The 21,251-nt window shown below is 36.6% G+C and overlaps 1 protein-coding gene across 1 annotated transcript in view; it reads right to left on the reverse strand.

Moving 5' to 3' along the window:
- PDE10A (phosphodiesterase 10A) overlaps window positions 1-21,251 on the reverse strand; it is a 194,356-nt gene that overhangs the window by 45,605 nt on the left and 127,500 nt on the right. The window contains exons 5-7 of the mRNA XM_005230878.4: window positions 19,956-20,005; window positions 4,444-4,584; window positions 1,793-1,948 (exon numbers count right to left, since the gene is read on the reverse strand). Coding sequence (XP_005230935.3) covers window positions 1,793-1,948; window positions 4,444-4,584; window positions 19,956-20,005 — 347 coding nt within the window. The remainder of the gene's footprint in view (window positions 1-1,792; window positions 1,949-4,443; window positions 4,585-19,955; window positions 20,006-21,251) is intronic.

The following is a 21,251-nucleotide window of genomic DNA, read 5'->3' on the forward strand; positions in this document are numbered from 1 at the left end:
TGTATTTCATATAACAAAAATATTCATGTTTGCACAGAACAATGCATGTCTAAGACCTACCTGAGTTGCAGACTGATTAACGTAATAAGCACAATTTTTAAAAGTAAATACATTGTGTGTAAGCAGCAGAATTAATAAAGTCTGGGGGTTTCTTGAATGCCTGTTCTTTGATCTGTGAGCAGGGACACTGGCACTGCCATATTAATCCGGTCCCCCACCACAACCTCTACTTACCAATGAAAAAATACCAGGTGTGACACTGAGGCTGAAGTGACACTGACTGCCCAACTAATATATATGTATATGAGCATCCCATGTATGCTAGGCTACTTAGGTTACTGACAAATAGAATATACAATTGACAAATATCGCTGGTTTTTCCTTCCTTGGCACAGCTAGCTTTAATATCTCTTGTCTGCACATTTTCTGTTCATTTCACGAGAATAATTCCTGTTCAGTACAGTTAAATTGCTCCATGGTGTTTCTTGTACTGCTATCAAGACAACAGACCTGACTAGAACTCACCCCATTTTGTCCTAACCTCTGTGTCCAGGCTCCCTTCCCTGGGGAAAGGTACTGAGAGAAATGAATGGCACATCTTCATGTGAGAACCATCTTAGTGTGTAGATGGGACATAACAAGGATCCTCACCTAGACATGCAGGTGCACTTCTAGCACCTTTAATACAGCAAAAGCCTTTGACATATTTGCTCCATTTTCAAATTTGTTTGCACTTGGCTAACAACTCATAATTTTGGGTTGACAAATGGACTTGTATAGACAATGTAGCTACACGGACCTTATATAAATACAGTAAATCATACAGTGTAGAGATCAGTCATGGAAATCGTAAGACAGTTATGAATGGGAATATCTGGATGGGGAAGCATCAGAAGGAAAGAAAAAGCAGAAGAGAGCATTACGAATGGCACCTAGATTAGCAGGTCATCCAGGCAGCAGCACAGCTACGCACAGTTTCCAAGGACAACTAGGTCAGGAGAGAAAGGACCGTGAGTAAAACTTGATGACTCACAGAGATGGAACAGGCTAGATAGACAAGACATCAGCTTCTAAAGGCTAAAGAAAAGGCTGACTCAAAACTAACAGATGGTTGTCAACCTAGGAAGAAACTGGGAGACATAAGGACTCACCAGCCCTCATCCTCTGTCCTCCCATTGCAAAGCATCCTGGAAAGACTACCTGGATACACACATCTTTGTCCACAACTCTTGGAAATACCACCTGGACACATACATCTTGGTGTCTGAGAGCATGTGCACCATAAGAATGTGAATGCAAATATATGAAATCTCTTTTGCTTCACTTCAGTTTTACAATAAAATCACTTTCCACTCCTGTGAGACCTAGCATTGAGACTTGCCATGGCAAGAGAAGAACCCTACTGTAAAATATCATGTTGCAACGTTGTAACAACAGTATACTGTTTGACATTTGATTTACACTTACATTTCATTCAAATGCTCTGCATTAAGCTCACTAACAACTCCATACTGAGCTTATAATCAAGAAATCTTCAACTTGTTTTTCCACAAAAGAACACAAGGTGAGATTCTTGATGTGTCCCTGTACTTGTATATGTAAATTTTACCTCCTGTGACTGAAATGCACATCACTGCCTGCTTTTTTCAATAAGTAACATTTGCTGATGAGGAAAAATAAACTATGAAAATGGTAAAATACACATGACAAGAGCAAGAGAAGAAAGTTGGGGAGAGCTGGAGTTCTGGCCATTGTGGGGAAGCGGGCAAAGGCTGGGCATGAGCTCACTCACCTCTTGATGACTAAGGTGGAAGGCTTCTTTGCCCCAGTGACGGTAAAGCTCCAGGATACCAATTAGATCACCAATTGCAGTGACAATTGGCAAACACAGAACAGATTGGATACGAGTCCCTGATTCCAGACCAGTACCTTTGGGAAATCGCTCATCCTAGAAAATGTAAACATAATCTGATAAAATGTAAATATCATAACATTAATGTGAAAGATACACTGACATTTTCGTCCCTCTCCTGGCTCATCAGATCTGCAGGAAAATGATAAAATTCACTAAAACTCATATCTCTCAGCATAATTTACACACAGTATTAAGACGTCTACTAAAACAATGCAACAAAAAAAGTCTCAGCATTACTTCACATGTATTAATAAGGTTACTGATGTAAAGTCTGGACTAGCTGTGATATTAGACCCAGCTTTAGGTCTGTTTTTATAATACATTTTCTATAATGTCACAGGCAGCAAAACCGTCACTTCATTGCTAATACCGGTCCAGATTAAGTAAAAACCTGGACAAACAACACTAACCCCCGGCTCCTCCCACGCCCACGCCCCCACACACACCCCCCCCCCCCCAAAAAAAAAACCACACACAAAAAAAACCCAAAACAAAACGAGAAAGCATTTGTAATCATCAAGTGGACTGCTCAGATTTCAGTGCTACGAAGCAGACAGCAGCACTTGCAAGGGAACAAAAATCAAAACCTGAGGCTAAGGCTTTAGGTTATACTGAGTTATAATCCTCAACCAACTCCTGAGGAGAAAATTGTGTTTCCAAAAACGTATGCATGAGAGTAAGAATCTTCCTCCTTCCCTTGCTTATACATCCTGAATAAACCAGTGCAGAAGTTATAGGAATAAAAGTTAAAATTAACCTACCAGCTGCTAATAAAAGGTCCAAATGCGTAACTTTTAATCTACATAGGGAATGTCCAAGGCTTTATAGCTTTGGTTCCCCATGTAGGAAAATCCACAAAGACCTGAGAAACCACCTGGATATTGCAATTGATAAGGCAGTAAATAGCAGATGCAAAGTATTTGAGACCCACTTCTTTGCACATTGGCCCTTCAGTACTTGATTTGTACCAGATGTTCCCTGCAGGCTGTGCTTAGGAAAAACAGAATCTCCTTCAAGGCTGATCAAAATCGCTCCTTTCTCAAAGAAAACATCCAGTAATCTCTACCTATTTACTAAGATGACAATCAATGTGAAAGGCTAGGAACAAATGACAAACAAGAATGAGTGGGGAACACTTTGCTTCAGGAGCAAAAAAACCCAGGAGCCTCCTGCTTTCACTTTTTAATTCTGTCCTCCCCCCCAAAAAAAAATGGCTGGAAAATCTATCTGCAAGTGCTTCCCTTTCACTGTTGTGATGCTCCTAAAATCACACAAATGCAAATCATGTCACCAAAATGAATCTCCCTGCTCAGCCAATAATCCACTGATACTGTAAACCAACAAACAAAGTTCAAAACTCCTCCCCACTCCCCCCACCTCCCGAATTTATTGTGAATGTAAATCACAATACATCATCAAATACATACAACATATATATATACATACAACATATAACAAGCATTAAAGGATATCATTATATTAATTGGAAATCACCAGTAACAAATTAAGCCCTACATGTGTCTGAAAAAAACCTAATGTATAAAATCTTATAGTCCAGGGTGCATAGAAAGCATTTATTGTTACTACAGGGAAAGCAGCTTCTGCCTTTTGTTTTTGTGGTTCTGTTTAAGTGTACTCACATTAGGCATTTGGTATTTTGTTTACAGCCCGGGTTTGCTCAATAAAGGTCATACATTTTTTAACAAATATTTTTAAAATAGAGACAGCAATATCCAATTTTGGCCACAGTATCCAAAGATTGTTATTCTGGACAGACCTCAAAAGGATAGAAAACACTGAAGAGAGAAGAGAATTTAAATTTCCTTGATGTTCTCATAACCAGTTGGGCATAAAACCCTCTCATAAAGTACAGTTTAAATAACAGCTTCATACAATTGCATAGGTGTGACTAGAGGATGAAGTTTTTCAAAAAAGTAAAAAAGACAGATGTGCAGAGTGCCAAGAATTATCAGAATATGACTTTAGGATTTTCTGAAACCTTTCATGGAAAAAGGCCTGAATTTTGATATCTGTTACATTAGTGTGCCTTTCATGTAGGTCTACTATTATAGTATAAGAATTCCAGCTTTGTGTTGGTGTAAGCAGAGATCAAAAACCTGTCTAATAAACAGAATTCTGGTTGACATTCTTGTCAGTGTGCACCCTGCATTATAATTAAATCAAACTTTGATTGACTATGCAGAAGTTGTATTTCGAGACCAGAAGGACAGCAGTTTTGACTGATTTTTTATTTTTTTTTTAATCTCTAAGTGACTATGGTACCATTACTTCCCTTATCTGACAATGAAAAAAATGTTAAAAGAAAAAAAAGATCTTTAAAGTTAAGAATAAAAGAGATGTTCTGAAATGATTCCATCAAGCTAATCCAAATTCAAATTTATTCTCTTGGTAGCAAGACAGATGTAAATTCTATCATTACAGATCCATCTCAATAAACATTTCAGAATCAAAACAGTCATTCTAGGAACATGCTGTAATCATCTCATTAAAAAAGGAAAGCTTTTTACCCCCAAAATATCTTCTACTAACAACGTTTTTCTGGATCTGGCTACATAAGCAGATACTGTAGTGCCATGTGCAATGGGCCCTGCAGGAATGAGCCGTGGTTGTCCTTCTTTAGCTCCTGGTGGTGTAAATACACACAGACTCTGGTCAGAAGGAGAGAGAAAAAAAAAAAGAAAAAAAAAAAAGAAAAAAAATCCAATTAGAAAGCATGGTTACTTTTGCAGAGTTACTGTGCTACCTATGTAGTGTAAAGGATTAAGTAGATAATGTAGAAAAACACAGCTTTTGACAATGAACAGTAGTTGGATAAACTCCACTTAACTGGTTTGAAATCTTAGTAAATCCTAGTCTAAAGTCACCCTTCAGGCAGTGGATAACTCTTCTGCTGAAGCCACTCATTGCTTATATCACAGTTGGATTGCGTTTATTTTGAACATAAGACTCGCAGATGAAAATATTACCTTATAAGAGAAAGATATTTTTTTCTAGGATGCACTTATTTATTTCAATAGATAATACTCAAAAAGTAGAGATAATCTTTAAATGTCTTGTTTATCTCACCCCAAGGAAGGGTAATTTCAAATTTTTCCCAACACTATTTCCTGAAATCCAAGTGACAGCATTCATACCCTACACTAGAAGAAACATTATCTTACTTGCTGCCTACCTAAAACTCTCTTATTTGTTGAAACATCAGGTATGGTGACATTTAGATCATGAAACTCATCCAGAAACATCTGATAATTGTTATATAACAAAAAGACAAGTTAACACCACCAGAAAGAATGTGATTACAAATATTATTTTACAAAACCAAAATTAAACACACATATAAAGGTCGAACCTACAAACCCTTCTGTATGCCAAAACTCTTCAAATTTAAAATCTCATTCATTTTTGCTTGAAAAATAAAACTTTTATGGAACAGTAGAGTGCTGGAAAACAATGCCCTGTCACTTCAAATTTTTTATTCTTCCCCTCAGACAACCTGCAAAGTAGCAGTCTGTTGGTGACAACAGATTTTAAAGTCATAAAAACACAAGAAAACCCCAACCTGTCTCCAATGAAATCGGCAGGAACAGTTCATTTTACAAGCAAAATGTTTCATTTTCTATTTCATTTTTCTACCTTCATCTCATCACATCCCTTAGTTTATGTGTCTCCTAATGCTACAGGATCCCAAGGACTCAAAATTTTAAAGCATTTATAACTGTCACACCGTGTTCAGCATAGCAGAGCTATTACCCTCTAAACACAACGAGAATTTAGGCACATGAAGAGTAAATGACATGGCAAAGGTTACACAAAGTGTTAGAATAGCAGGGATCAAATCTGTATTTCCAAGACTTCAGTTTAATGTCCTAACTTTCTTGACCCATCCCTCCTTATACATTCTTCATATTAGCACAACTAAAGGACCTGAAAGACTCACCTTCTATTGACAAATTGTGTTTTCTTACTTCCTGTAATCAATGATCCAATTTATTTCGCTGATAAATTTGTAAGACCAGGAGTACACAGAGAGAGCTCTTGTAGTAACTCACTCTACTGCTAAATAGCTATATGATTTTAAATTAGGAACTTAAAGCATATGAATTAAGATGAATAATTTTAAGCAAAGATCCTTGCTAGGAAAACAGATTTTTAGAAGATTTTTATATTATTATTATTATTATTATTATGATTACTATATTTTATTACTATTAATTACATATATAATATCACAGATAGATGATAGTGCCACCACACAATGTATTACTAACATTCCTGGTAAGAATGGCCACATATTGTGCCACTCCTTTGTACTGATTAATTTTACTATCAGATTTTGCTTTCATTAGGGCTGCTATGAGGGTTAATTTGTCCAAGTTTCTGCAATAATAATGGTTATGTTGATTAATATTAATTACATCTAATCTGTCTCCTATGTTTATCATTCACAACGGTTTCTGTAACAGCACAATAGACAGAAACAGGTGCACAGGAATTCCAGATTCCAGTAGCTAGAATGCAGCATTGCCTTGAAAGACTGAACAAAGAGCTTCTAGTTTGTTCAAATAAGATTTCAGCTTAGGCTTAGCAATAAGCATGGAGCTTTGCAATGGAATTGTTAATATTTAAATATTACACCATTAAATGCATACTTAATTTCCTGCAGAAAAACACACACCAGAAAATCTAAAACAAACAAACAAAATCTATGTGTCTGATTCATTAAAAAGATTAAGTGAAATCTAGGCACTATGAAATCAATGGCAGTTCTCTTATTTGCTCTCCTAGACCCATGAGGTCAGTACCACTATAGCACCCAAGCACCTCACAATCTGTAACTATGCATTATTACAACTCTCCTGTAAGTCGGGTAGTGACACTGTCCTCACTTTATAGATGGAAACTACCATAAAAAAATTTGTATTACTCCAATTACCATTTAAGTACAAACTTTGCACTATGGCTTAGAGCTAGAATCAGCCAAATGGATCACAAGGCAGAGAAAACTCAGGTGTGAAAGAAAGGAGACAGATTTCAGAGATTGATAGTTACCGATTTGGACCACATGAGATAGGGTAAATTACTAAACAGGGCCTGTTTTCTAGCACATAATATTAAAGACACAATTTGCATGTGAAAATTCAGCATCTATTCTCAGCTGTTGAAAATGAAGTGACGGTATGAGATGCACCCTCCCATAATTATCATTCCTTTGTTCTGCAAACATGCAAGGCACATTACAAAACCTCCTAAATAACTGAAAAAAAAAACACACTGAAATGTTCAGAACCTAAGGAGATGCAATATAACACACCATATGTAGGTATTCCTGCAGCAATGAAGGTACCTTAGCTGTAATGGATTAACAACAATTTGGAAGAAGAAAGTTGGACTTCATGATGAGGAAAAAAAAGTTCAAGGAAAAGTACAGAATTCATAGCCAAAGCAAGTGTGAAGTCTGTACAGTGAAGTCTATCTAAGAAGAATCAGTAGTCCAATGGTTAGGGCATTTAATGAGATCAAAAGAAAAACACTCAAGTTTATGACAAAACCAGTAACTGAGTATTTGTCTTCTTCTTAAGCAGAAAGTCATGCAGTCTCAAAAAGTTCAGCATGTCAAGGAAGAGAGTTTTCCATCCAGTTATTAATTTGTTAATATTGTGATACAGATAAGAATTAAACTACCTTGAAAGAGAAAACAGGGCTGCCATATAGTCTTTCAGCTCTGACAAGTCATTTTGGCATATTTATTTCCTTTATCTCATGTAGTTGGAAAGAAAGATACTTCTTCCATGGTAGCTCTGCTGAACATTCACGGTATTTACTCCGTTTTGATGTCTTGCACTGTGGTACACGTGCATAAAAACCTGACATTTTCTGTTTATTCCGATCCCAAAACTTAAGCTTATTCTTCAAACCCATTTACAGCTTCTTTAAAGCATGGCCTTTAGCAGTGAAAGACACTGGGAAAGTCAGAATGCTTATTTTCCATATGGATTACAAGAATGCGCTACAAAAAAGAAAGCAACACACAAAAAAAAGCCATATAAGAAAACTCATTAAATCAGTACATTGAATCTGTCAGAACCAACCTGCTCAATTTACAGAATAAAAAGCATCATTTATTCTTACTTTCTTATAATCTAATAAAGATACCTATAACTCTTAAATGAAAACTTAGTTTCGCAGTTACTTGCCTTCATAAGCTTCAGTTTCATGTTTTTACATGCACTTAAATAGTATGAAAAAGAATATTTTACATAACATATCCAAGAAAAGCACCCCAAGACCTGAAAAAAAGTACATTATTCTAATGAAACTGAAGAAACCACAGTCCACTATTTATTTAAATCAGTGTTCTGACAAAGTATTTTTTTTAAAAAATCAAAGAAGCTAGTAAAAGGGTTATGATATTAAGGGCATAGAAATAGTGAAATATGTTATCTTCACAAATATTTGACCTGCTATACTATATGCTTAGAAGAAAAAGACTTCCTATTAAAAAGTACTTTTATAGTAGGAACACTAAAAATATAATGTGTTCAATACTGAAAAAGTGGCTCATATTGCAGAGTGTTACAAAATGTAGGAGATTAAACACAATGTTTACAGTCTGAATTATGCAGTCTAAATAGTGGAATGAGTCAAATTAAATTAACAGGACACTGGAGACCAAAGTTGATCTCTCCAAAGATTAACGCATGTATTCACACCATTCTTCTTACTTATTCTTAAGACATATTTGGTTCTTTATGCCAAGATAGCAATGTGTAATGCTTACCAAAGTAACTGTGTTATTTAAATTATGTGTATAAAATGTGCTTTTCCACACTGATTTCCTGAGTCATGCCCATAACTAAATATAAAACAATGCACAATTTTTCTCTTCTCAGAAACAGCTTCTCAAAACAAAATTCAAGAAAAAAAGATAAAATCAAATGGCTACTTTCAGCAGAAAACTAAGAACTCCTTCCACACATACATATTTTCCTCCAGAAAAGGCCTTGACTGGATCTTCAGTGGCCAAAACCCTGTGTTGACACTACACAGTGTTGCTGCCAGAAGTCTTTCCTGTTGTTTTTGCCAGCACAGTCTTTGCTGTGTCCTTGTGTTATCAGTTTGACTGGTAAACCCCTGTTGCTACCACCATGAAGTACTATTATGAATAACCATCCCTATATTACAAAAACCTCCTGGACCTTACTTCCAGTGATAAAAAAAGAGTTTTGCTGAAGCAATCCTATTCTGCTTCTTGTGGGAAACTACAGACCCCACTGCTAAGGGGTCAGTGATCAAAAATCTCTTCAAACTACCCAGTAGGTTCCAAATTTGCCACTATTCCTCCTGACTCTGTACAGGTAGAAAAGTGTGACTGTGCAAGGACAGACCTCCGCCTAGACCTCAAACAACAACCCTTGATCTCCAAGGCCACATGACAATCTTACCTTGACTGTGCAGCACTATTGAAAAGAAAATTTTCTCATAACCATACATAAACTTCGATTAGTCCTTAAGCTTCTACAGTTCCACATTGACTTTATACATACACCTAATAAAGTTCCATGCCTGATGATACATTCCATGTATGATCAATTTAAATCCGAGTGAGTTTAAACACTTATCGCCAATTAAGGTTAGGGAAATTTCTCGAGTTTAGTTGGGGTTTTGTTAGCAAAGCTTTTGAATCCTAGAAGCCACCAATGGCAATGTCAACCGAACAAAATGCAGTAGAAACAAAAAAGCTGTGCTCTGCTCTACTACGGCATGTTACTGATGTAATCCCTGAGGCATCCCACAGACACAGCTTTAAGGGAATCTCTTTCATTACCACTGTCCAAACCCACTAGGTTTCTCACACCACCTATCCAGCTCACATTTCCTGTTTCTCCTTTTGCTTAAGAAAATACTTATAAAATAAAAGGTACTGTAGCAATAATACAATCTGGGAGTCACCTACTCTCTTCTAAACATGAATAACTTCAGCATTCTTATAATTTGCAAATGCACATTCAAACGATCTTTCATCAGCTCAAAGAGTAGTTATAAATGTTCCCATGCAGACATCAGATACATTGTACACAGCTTTACAAGTAAATGAAGAAATGAATAGATTGGGCCCTTTCAAATTACTTGCATTTCTTTAGTGGGTTTGAATATTTTACTTCAAAAACTGACTAACAGTTAGGATTTTTGGTAATGACACTGAACAGTGATTAGTAATCAAAATTAGGAACCAGTGGATTTTCAACCACAATTTAAAACTATATAGTCAACAAAAAAGGAAATATGAGAACACAAACTCTCATAATTTACCAAATACTATACTGACAACTCACAACGCAGTAAAATGAAAAGGTTGAAGACACAGCACGATGCCTGCGCACTGCTCACAGTATCTTTCGGTGCTACAACCATTGGCACTGAGAATGTAAGTCAGTATCAGAAACAAACATGAATAGCTCTTTACCAACACTGCGATGTCACTGTCTGTCTCCTGGCAAAAGTCAAGTAATACACAACATCCGGTGTAGACTGAGAGTTAGATATCTCTATTGCCGACAAGGGAGAAGACAACCAAGATGGGAGAGTCACTTGGTTTGATAAACTACCAAAAGAGCAAACATTGGCTTGGAAAGCAAATCCTTCACAAGGCTTCAGGTTCATGCATTCTGGCACCGAGCAGCCCATGGCATCCTGCAGTTCCCTATTTTGATCTGTTTCCCCTCCTTCCCGCCAGACAGAATCTCCTTACCTACATCAAGCTCAACTACCCTATTACCAACAAGTTCCATGTGGTGATGGACTTCTTTCTTTATATGTAGTTAGGCAGGGCAACACTGAAGTCTGACACCAGAAACTTCCTATACCTTGTTGGAACCTCAGAACACACAAGGTGCTGCCTTTCCTGCCTTCTGTGTCATGACAGATTGTTCCAGCTGGGCCCCAAATCTTCAGAATTATTCCTTCCCTCCTAGTTTAATCTCTTGATTCACTATGATAAAGTCTCCAACCAAAGAAACCCACCACCTCTATTTACTGTGGCTGACGCTAACATAGTGTGGCTTTGAATCCACTAATGGCTTTATCTCGACCACAGAGAGCAAGAGGTGCTTTAAAAAACCAAACTGAAATAAAATAGAAAGTCCAAAACAAATGACAACCATAACAAACGTTCAACCACTGGTAAACACAGACAAATGTAAGAAAATTCATCATTCCATATTTCATAGGTACTTTAGGTGTAGGTATATCTATATTACAGTACAGATATGGTAATCTTTAAAGTCTTCTGAAAATGCTAATATATTAACAAGTCTTCCAGTCCACAGGAATGCAGAATGATGTACACTGTAATCAGTTCTTGAGGGATATTAACGTTACAGTATTCTCAATTCACAGCTGAACACACAAACTTGGCTTTCAGATACATAACAAAATTAGTATGTAACCAATAAAACGTAATACCATGGGGTTTGGTGCTCTTTTCTTGGTGCCATGCACACAGTCTGTTGAAATTACTGAGTAATTTATCTTGAACTTCTTTTATGGTGGCTGAAAAAACTCTCATTATTCCTCTTTTATAACAACTAAGAGCACGCACGTGAAGAATTACTCATGCTCATCTTGTCATGCTGTCGTAACTTGGCCCCACAGTTGGTCTTTCTAGTGAAAATCTAATGCTTAACAGAGGAAGCAGATTAAAATCCCAATAAAAGAAAATATTAGGAATAGCAGCTGAGGTCTTGTAACACAATACCATCAGCACCTCCTGACAGATATTCTTACAGTGATAAGAAAGGACCTATAGTTTCCACGTGCTTTCAGGCTTTGGTTCTAATGCTGGAAAGGTCAACTACAGGTGTAATTGATGCTATTTTTCTAGTGGCAGTTGGTACATTACCCATGGGAATCTGGCACAACACCAAATCTCAACCCACTAGGCTAGATTTGGCTAGAAACCATTCAACTAACTATATAAAATTTGCCAGGGCTGGATTTGAACTGAAAACATGTACGGCTTGCCATTTCAAACTGTTTGCTTCTTCTTTTTTTTATAATACCCCCTATAACTAGAGCAAATACCAATATGCAATCATAAACTGCTTTTTCTAAAATTTCTTTGCAGAAAAGAGATCTGGATAAGAATAATCAGGTTTAATGATTAGAATGAGGATTAAAGTACACACGTGACAAGCATACTGCTGACAAACCATTCTGGTGGTAAAGGCAACTGGATCCTGATATAGTTTCTTCCACAGTGAATTTTGCTGCCAAAACTAGCCCTAAAAATGCTTAATGGAAAATCATTTAATATTCCACAGTCATTAACTGAAAGCCTTAATACTAAAGCATTGCTATACAACTTGATGCTTAGTAAAAAAAAGATTAAAGAGAAATGGGAATTATGCAAGTTGATATTAAGTGAGCTTAATGTTTTTTCCTGCTCACGCCCTTTTCTGTTCAGTAACAATAGATTTTTGCTCTCAGTAAAGGATGTAACAACCTATATGTCAGACCACACAGCCTAATGATAAAATTATTTGCAGACAGGTATAAAGGCTGTGTCCTAAGAACAGTTTTTTGCAGGAATAAAACTCAGCACAATAAGCAAGGGTGACCAAGAAAACCAAAGACATAGAACTGGTTTGGAAAGTATCCATAGGCAAAATACTGGATTTCTGAAGTGGCTAAGTTGAAGCAATAGGCCAATACTACCATGCTAATTGTCTACAGCTCTTTGCAATTTTATGTCCTGGGTTTAAACACAAGTGCAGGCATCCTACTACCTGAAACATATAGGGATTAAAATAAATAAATAAATAAATAAAAGAAGAAAAATAAACAAACCACAAACTAGAAACTTATTATTTCTTTTTTGATAACTGACAGTGTACATGACAGGAGATTTGCATTTTTAAACTACATTGTACATACAAATGTTGCATACTTGTGAAGTGAAGATGATGCACTTATAAACTGTAAAACAGCTAGTAGTTTTGGAGGGTTTTTTTAATGATTTCATCCTTCTAAATGGTATCAATTTCTAACTGTGCTGTGTTCCTGGAAACTTTCCAGCTGATTTACAGAACTGAAAAAAAACCACAAGAGTTATACCAGTTTATTGACACGGAAAACTAAGCTGACATACCTCTCTTCCATCCCTTCTGTTTTAAGGCATGGTCAGCTAAACATTTTTCTGAAATACGTTTGTCCAGACAGTACCCAACCACCTCCAAGAATGAGGATCCCTGAACTTTGAAAAGCAACACACAGGTATGGAGAAGAGAGATTCCCTACCTCTCTGCCTTATCCAGGCATGTCTTCATCCCTCAACTTTCTTTTCTTTAGAACAAGCAATACCAGTTTCTTTTGTTTCCTGACCATTCTCCCTGCTCTCTCCTGGCCTCACTTCAGCTCTTCCAATCCTTATTTAAAAGTTCAGTGCTTAAACCAGACATTACTCCACCTGAGACCTTAGCAGTGGACAGAGGAATGGGAAAATTACTTTACATGAAGGCTAGATTTCTGCTTTTGCTACGTACAATGGTGGGTTGGGTTTGGGTTTTGGGGTTTTTTTGTTTTGGTTTGGTTTTGTTGGTGGTGGTGGTGGGTTTTTGGGGGGTTTTATGCTACAGCAATGATATTGCTGATTCAAGTTTACTTTCAAATTCTCTGCAGAATCTTTCTCAAAGTCATCAGCTGCCCTACACAGAGAGAGGCAATCTATGGAGACACCAGCACTTGTCCTCACTGAATCACCAGCCAGTTTCTTCAGACCATTTTCCCAAGATCATTTTGACTTCTAACCCTTCTCTACAAACACATCTGCAGTCCTTCCCAATATCCTGTCATATGCACGTTTAATAAGCCTATATTCTTCCTTCACCCAATGCATTAATGAATACACTGAGCAAAACCAGATCCAGGATCAATCCTTGAGGATTTATGCAAAATGCCCTCCCATTCTGACAGTGAACCACAAACAACTAGTCTCTGTAGTTTTCTAACCAGTTTTGCATTCTACTACCTACAGTACTTTCATCATGACCATATTCCACAAGTCCATTTCACTAAAATATATCAACATTTATTTATCCATTTTTTTTCAGTTTGATAATTTATTGACTCAAAGTTAAACTCACACACCGTTACTCCTCCATATCTTTCCCTCTGTGCTGAGTATCACTATTCACTGGCACATAAGAAAACAACATATTTCCTCTACCTTATATAGAAAAAGAGTACATGTTAGAATTGATTCAAGGATAGAGACTAAAATTTTCTAAATTGACTTGTAGCTAGAAGGGTTTCACCTGGAAACATATTTAAAAGACTCAAATTTCAGAGAAGCTGTCTACACATTCAAAATAATGTGCCTTAGCCTGGCACAAAAACCTGAGGCAGTTAGCAAACAGTAGATGTTTTTATCTTGTTTAATAATTCAAATCACCCACCCCACAAATTCACTAGATGGCACTGCACATCAAGCTGCAACAATTTCTGCATGACCAGAAAGTCTAGAATAGCTTAATAAAATACACTTTGAGGCACAGAATATGTGCACAAATTTGTTAGGTCACGTAATTATTTCTTACCATATCTATTGGAAACTTCTACCTGAAGTAAGGATGATCTGTCAACACAATCTGCAGTTTCAGGAACTAAGTAACACTCACAAGACCTAATAAAAGCTACTTTAAGTGTATGCCTATTAAATCTGAGGTCATACATCTTTACGTAGGAATCACAATGTAATCATGAAGTGAATTACTGACACAAGTAAGGACTATATACAAGGTGGATCTGAAGAATCAGGTAATGTAATAATAAATAAGAAACTCTGTAGCTGTGATCAGTATTTTAGAAATATTGCCTTGTAAAGATGTCAGCTTACAGGCTTAAATCCATACCCAGCTAGCATGGAACTTTGGCAATTGATTTACATGCACCCCATCCAATATGAGGATTTCAGTAAATCCTTTAAGTCACCTGTGAAGAAGTTATTCAATTAAGGTCATAAGAGAAGAATTATGAAGTATATATTCATAACCATAAGGAATAAAACACAAAACTGAAATAAAGTCAAGTCCTTTGCTGGAGACATTTGAAACATTCCTGTTTGATTTAGAAGTGTTTCTGATGTCTGACATATAGTGTTTGCAAAATGGATGTTACATACCTCAAGAATAAATCATTTAATTTACATAACTGCATGAACCCATGGACAAAGATGATTTTCTAGATATGGAGAAAGTTCAAGAACCAGGGGCAGTATGGGCACAGGTATGTTCAGATCACTTGACCCTGAATAGGAAGTTACATTTTGTCTAGTAACTGAGTATTTTGCACTGCATTCCACCTTATACACAAGTGGTGTTCCCCAGGGCTCAGTACTGGGGCCAGTCCTCTTTAATGTCTTTATCGACAATCTGGATGAGGGGATCGAGCGCACCCTCAGTAAGTTTGCAGACAACACCAAGCTGGGGGGAGTGTTGACCTGCCTGAGGGCAGGAGGGCTCTGCAGGGGGGTCTGGACAGGCTGGACCGATGGGCCGAGGCCAATTGTATGAGGTTCAAGAAGGACAAGTGCCAGGTCCTGCACTTGGGTCACACCAACCCCACACAACCCTAAAGGCTTGGTGATGAGCAGCTGGAAAGCTGCCTGGTGGGAAAGGATCTGAGGGTGCTGGTTGACAGCCAGCTGAGCATGAGCCAGCAGTGTGCCCAGGTGGCCAAGAAGGCCAACAGCATCCTGGCTGGTATCTGAAACAGTGTGGCCAGCAGGACAAGGGAAGTGATTGTCCCCCTGTACTGGGCATCGGTGAAGCCACACCTCAAATTCTACGGTCAGCTTTGGGCCCCTCACTTCAGGAGGGATGTAGAGGTGCTGGAGCGTGTCCAGAGACGGGCGATGGAGCTGGTGAAGAGTCTGGAGCACAAGTCTGATGAGGGGCGGCTGAGGGAACTGGGGATGTTTAGCCTGGAGAGGAGGAGGCTCAGGGGGGACCTTATCGCTCTCTACAACCACCTGAAAGGAGCCTGTTGGCAGGTGGGGGTCAGTCTCTTTTCCCAGATAACAGGAGACAGGACAAGATGAAATGGCCTCAAGTTATCCAGGGGAGGTTTAGATTGGATATTAGGAAAAATATTTTCACTGAAAGGGTGGTCAAACATTGGAAGAGGCTGCCCAGGGAAGTGGCAGAATCACCATCCCTGGTGGTGTTTAATAAACACGTAAATGCAGTGCTTAGGGACATGGTTTAGTGGTGGACTTGACAGTCCTGGGTTAATGGGTGGACTTCATGACCTTAATCTTTTCCAGCCTAAATGATTCTGTGATTCTAAATAGAGCATATGCAAAACCAGGTTCTGATACACAGGGCAACTTTATGTGGAAGGAAGGAAGGAGTTGGGCATGCGAGTGGTACTTTTGGGGGCAACCAGTTGAAAAGCAGAATCATATTATCAGAAGAGAAGCGCTACAAGTGCTAGTGCCCCCAGGCAATCTGAACAACCAGAAGGTTGCTAAAACAACTGAAATGGCCACACTCATTCTAGCACCAATTTTGAGTAATACAGAAATGCACTGTAACCTGCAATTGGTGTGGATCTTCCATTTCAAGCAAATTCACCCAAGTAAAGATCCTGAAGGCATTTGATCTCACCTGTCATCCAGAAGTTACCTTTTCCTTATGCTGTTATCCAAATCTAATACAAGTCAAGTTATAGTTCAGTAAATTTCAACAGAGAGAAAAAAAATAAGGCCATAAAGAAACTTTATATATAGACAGGTATTTTAACAAACGCACATTTGTGCTGTTATACTCCAAAGAAATTTTTTCTAAAACAAGGTTCTCCTTTAAATGCCAGTGTTTCATCTATGTTTTGTAAAAAGAAAAGGACAAGCTAATCTAGTTTTTCTTCACATTAAACAAATTTTCTTCAAGTTCTAATATAATTTTCATGTAAGGGAAGTGCCATCTATATTTAAAAAAGAAAGATTTAAAATGAATTCTTAGTATCCCATGGGAAAAAAAAAAAAAAAAGCAATGATAAGGCAATTCTCTCAGTATTAAAAAATAACAGCTCACAGTATGGAGTAATCATCTGCTGCTTTTCATTTCACAAATACCTATAATTTCTGTAAAAGGAAGGTATCTTCTATCCTAATTAGAAACTTACTTTTTAATTAAGGCTAAAGGTAGTTATGGAAATCTCATATTGCAAAAATGTTCTTTAACTGAGATTAACTCATGTCAAGATTCTCAAATTCTGATTTCTTTAAGCAGGCACAACACATACTTACAGCAGGAGCTGAAACTGAGTTAATGCTTTTGCTTCAGTTTTGATCCCAAGTTCCCTTATAGAATACAGTCAGAACTCACATTACTAAACATTACGAAACCATTTAGGAGAAAGTAGGTATCTACTTATTAAAAGGATTCTTCCATTTTTACACAATCCCCTCCAGCACCTAATTCTCAAAAAGACACATACTCCAGAAAAGCTGTATTCAGGCACAAAGTATTTCTCTGAAAGCATGGTGGAAATAACTATTACCTCAGGTCTAGTTCTGAAACACAAGGATGCTTACCAGATAAATACAAGCAGTTTTATGTATATTTCTTAAGCTAAGAAACAAAAAGCCAAATGATGGGGAAAAAAAAAAAAAAAAAAAAAGGATAAGAAAGAATAATCTTGCTGTATTTGTGATACTGAAGTCACAAACCAAGCACCAAAAACTTTAAGCCACTAAAAACCAGAAGGCATTCTTCAACATGTGGCCACAGCTGTTTGGCAGTTATCTTGTCCAGGCTAATGACATGGGGGTTTATAATTTTTGAAACTTCACCATAAAGCATTAGTTCCTTTCTGCCAATTATGCTATAAAGAATCATTTGTTCCTATTTTAAAATGATATTTAATAAACACAAATAAAAATAAATGGCTGGTATTTGCTGGACAATGGTTAATCTCACTTGGACACATCCTTTAACTTAAATATTCAGAAGACCAAGATATTTAAATTAATTTTCAGTAATAATTTCTTAGAAAAAGTAGGCTAATGCATTACCATTCAGTTACATGACTACAAACATGAGTCTGGCCCAAAGCCCACTAATGTGAATGGAAAATGTTGCACCAACTTCAAAGGACTTGGGGTCAGTCCCTATAATAACTACATGAAGAACATTCCATTTTGGGAGATGCAGCTACATAGTAGTGGTTAATAAAGTCAATGTGTGTTTTTAGTGGTTGGAACTTTTTTCAGGAAAGAGTTATACTGAGAAGCAAATAGATTAAATTGCCTAATAGGCTGTTTAAAAAAAAAAAAAAAAAAAAAAAAAAACAAGAAAAGAACAAAAAAACTAAAAAGGAAACAAAAACAAAAAAAAAAAATCCCAGAAGGTCATAAAGTGCCCATGCCCTCAAGGCATCAGAAGACTGGGAGGAACCCCGTATTATGCCATACTAATAGGAGTAACCTCACCATCACAGGAATTCTCTAGGTCTTCAGCTGTAACGTTAATTTTACTGTAATCTTTTAGAAGGCATTTAGCGATGAACATGCTCAGCTGGCATGCAGTTACTGCCACTGTAGCTGGCCAGCACTGTGCATTCAGAACGGATGGCTGCACCTCCTGCAAGCTTCTGCCTTTGGCAGCAGGAGGAAGCTCTTCAACGACCATGTGCATCACCCCCCACCCATGACAGTGGATGCTGTCATCTACTAATGAGAACCAATGATTGTATTCATGAAGGATGAACAACACATTACATAAATTACATCCCTCAGTGAAAGGGTTATTAAAAAATATATGCTATTTACATACTTCTACATAATGCATTCAGAGCAGACCCAATTTCTGAATAATAAAAATGGGTTATCTTTACTATATGAAATAATTATTAAATGACAAAAAAAGCAAAATCCATTTCCATTCCTTTTAGGAAACTTTTATACGGGTCTTCTTCCACATCTTTCAAATGAGACACTATCCTTTTGAGTGAGTAAAAAATATTCTCAGGCAAGGCTCAAGTCACCTGTAGGTTTGTACAACTTAATTTCTGTTTCAATTATTTAAAAAATGTAATTCTTTCCCTTTTCTGAATTCAGTTGTTTCACAAAGAGCAAAGGAAATTGGCAAATGGACTATACAAAAATAAACTATTAAAACTGGCTGTGTACATAAGGAAACAAAAACAAAGAGAAAAATATTTTCCTCTCTAGTCATTTTTCAGTAAGAAGAATTTAACTTGTTTCTTAAACCAATGAAAGACATAACATTTCTGACAAATTGTGATTTTTAAGTTGATGGAACTGACTGCAGTATAAACTGCATTTCCTTCTTGGTAGCCATTTGAATTAACTACAAAACCTTGTATAATGGTAATTATACAAATTATTTGGGACAAAAATGTAATGTGTTCTAAATGACAAATAACAGAACAGCAAATATTGGACTCACTGTTATTCCAATTATTACATCACAAGCTACTTCCATTCATAAATTTTAAATGTAAAATTTATTTTATGCTAATTAAAATCTACATCTGAAATTTACATTAGCTCACTATTAATTTGCAGGTGACAGTTAAAAGAAGACCTGATAATATTTTTTTTAAATAATCACAGGGATAACTAGGTGAAAAATATAGGCTATGCAGAGAGTAAATTCAAGTTGTTTTCTGTTTGATAAAGACAATTAATAATGAGGCTAAATCACAAGTTAAGTTGCTACAGTCAGAGAAACAACAGCAATACTGCCAAATCTTGAAAAAAAAAATAAATAATAAATTAAAAGGCCAAGGATCTAAATGCAGGAACCATTTTTTCATTACCACTATGTTCAACAAACTTTTATTTTGCAGAAATAAAGATAACATAAAGGTAATATGCAGCACTCAGGCAATATTTCCTGCTAAATGACATGCAAAGTAAAATCAAAATGTCATTGTCAAACTGGAAAATGCACATGTAACTGTACAGAAAATCAGCATCTTAATCCAGTATACTTACATTATTGCATTCTCCCAGGAAATATAGTGCAAATCCATCAGCTTTTGTAGCTGCCAAAGCAATAAAAAAAAAAAAAAAAAAAAAAGAAATAATTGTACTCACAGGGGGAAATTGAACTGACACAAGATCTTTGGGGTGAAACCACAGATTCACTTCCACTTAGGACAAACATCAAAAGTTCTAAAAGTGAAGGTCTACTGCTGTGTCCCTTGACACTTCCCAGACTCTACAAAGCTAGAGATAGGAGGTATTTCTTGTTTTCTCCATTGTCATTTACCACATTCTAGGATTCTAGAAAATTAGAAACCATCTCTTTATACATCTTATTCTGAGGCCTAATGTCTGTAAATTCAAATTAATTCATATGACAGTATAGAAATAACATAAGGATGTGTATTTACAATATAATCAGCCAGATAACATCATAAATTCTGAGTAAAATAAATACCATTCGTAGATGGTGAGCTATGTTTGTCCCTGCCTTGATAGAAAATGATGAAAAATAGCAAAAATAAAGTGTTGTAAATATTGCCATAAAAATGTTTCAAAACAAACTTCCTGTTTTCTGCACCTGCTCCATATTAAAAACACTGACGCTACCCAGAAAGTTTATACTTGTCAGATTTCTGTCAGATTCAGATTGCTGTATGAAACAGGGTAAAGTCAAATTCCTTAAACTCCCAAAAGTTTGAAGCCAACCAACCATCACAACTTATTGCTAAAATAAAAACTCTCAAAATCAGAAGAGGATACAGCAGGCAACGTTTTTTACTTCACTTTACACAACAGACATTAATACTGTAAGTCTGTCTGTCTTCCTAACAGTTAATAAACATTCTAACCAGTAAATGTACATATCTGATACCCATTTTTTCTATGAATGAAAACAATAATTCATTGAGTACATTTCAGGGGAGTGAATATACTTGTGTGCAAACAAATCAATTGACTTTGTGCATTTCTTCAGCAAAACGAAAAAAATTGCACTGTGTAGTTATTTGCTTATTGTCAACTGTGTAACACCAAGGAGAGTTCATGGCATTTGCATTCAGATTTTAAATCCTTCAGCTTTACGTAAGTACGTAAGCATATTGAGTTATGAGGCAAACGAGCACTGTAAAGGAAATTTTAAACATATAATCTCATCTGCTTTACAAAAGAAAACAAATAACTGTAAAAGATTAACAGACCCTGCCTCCTATAGTTTCTCACTTGCTGTGTATTAACAAAATACAGTCTGATTTGCTGTGAGCTGGACACTGATATCCAAATAAACACTTAAACAAAATCAGTAAA

Source organism: Falco peregrinus, chromosome 7 (genome assembly GCF_023634155.1).
Source record: "Falco peregrinus isolate bFalPer1 chromosome 7, bFalPer1.pri, whole genome shotgun sequence".
In the NCBI taxonomy this organism is placed as follows: Eukaryota; Metazoa; Chordata; class Aves; order Falconiformes; family Falconidae; genus Falco; species Falco peregrinus.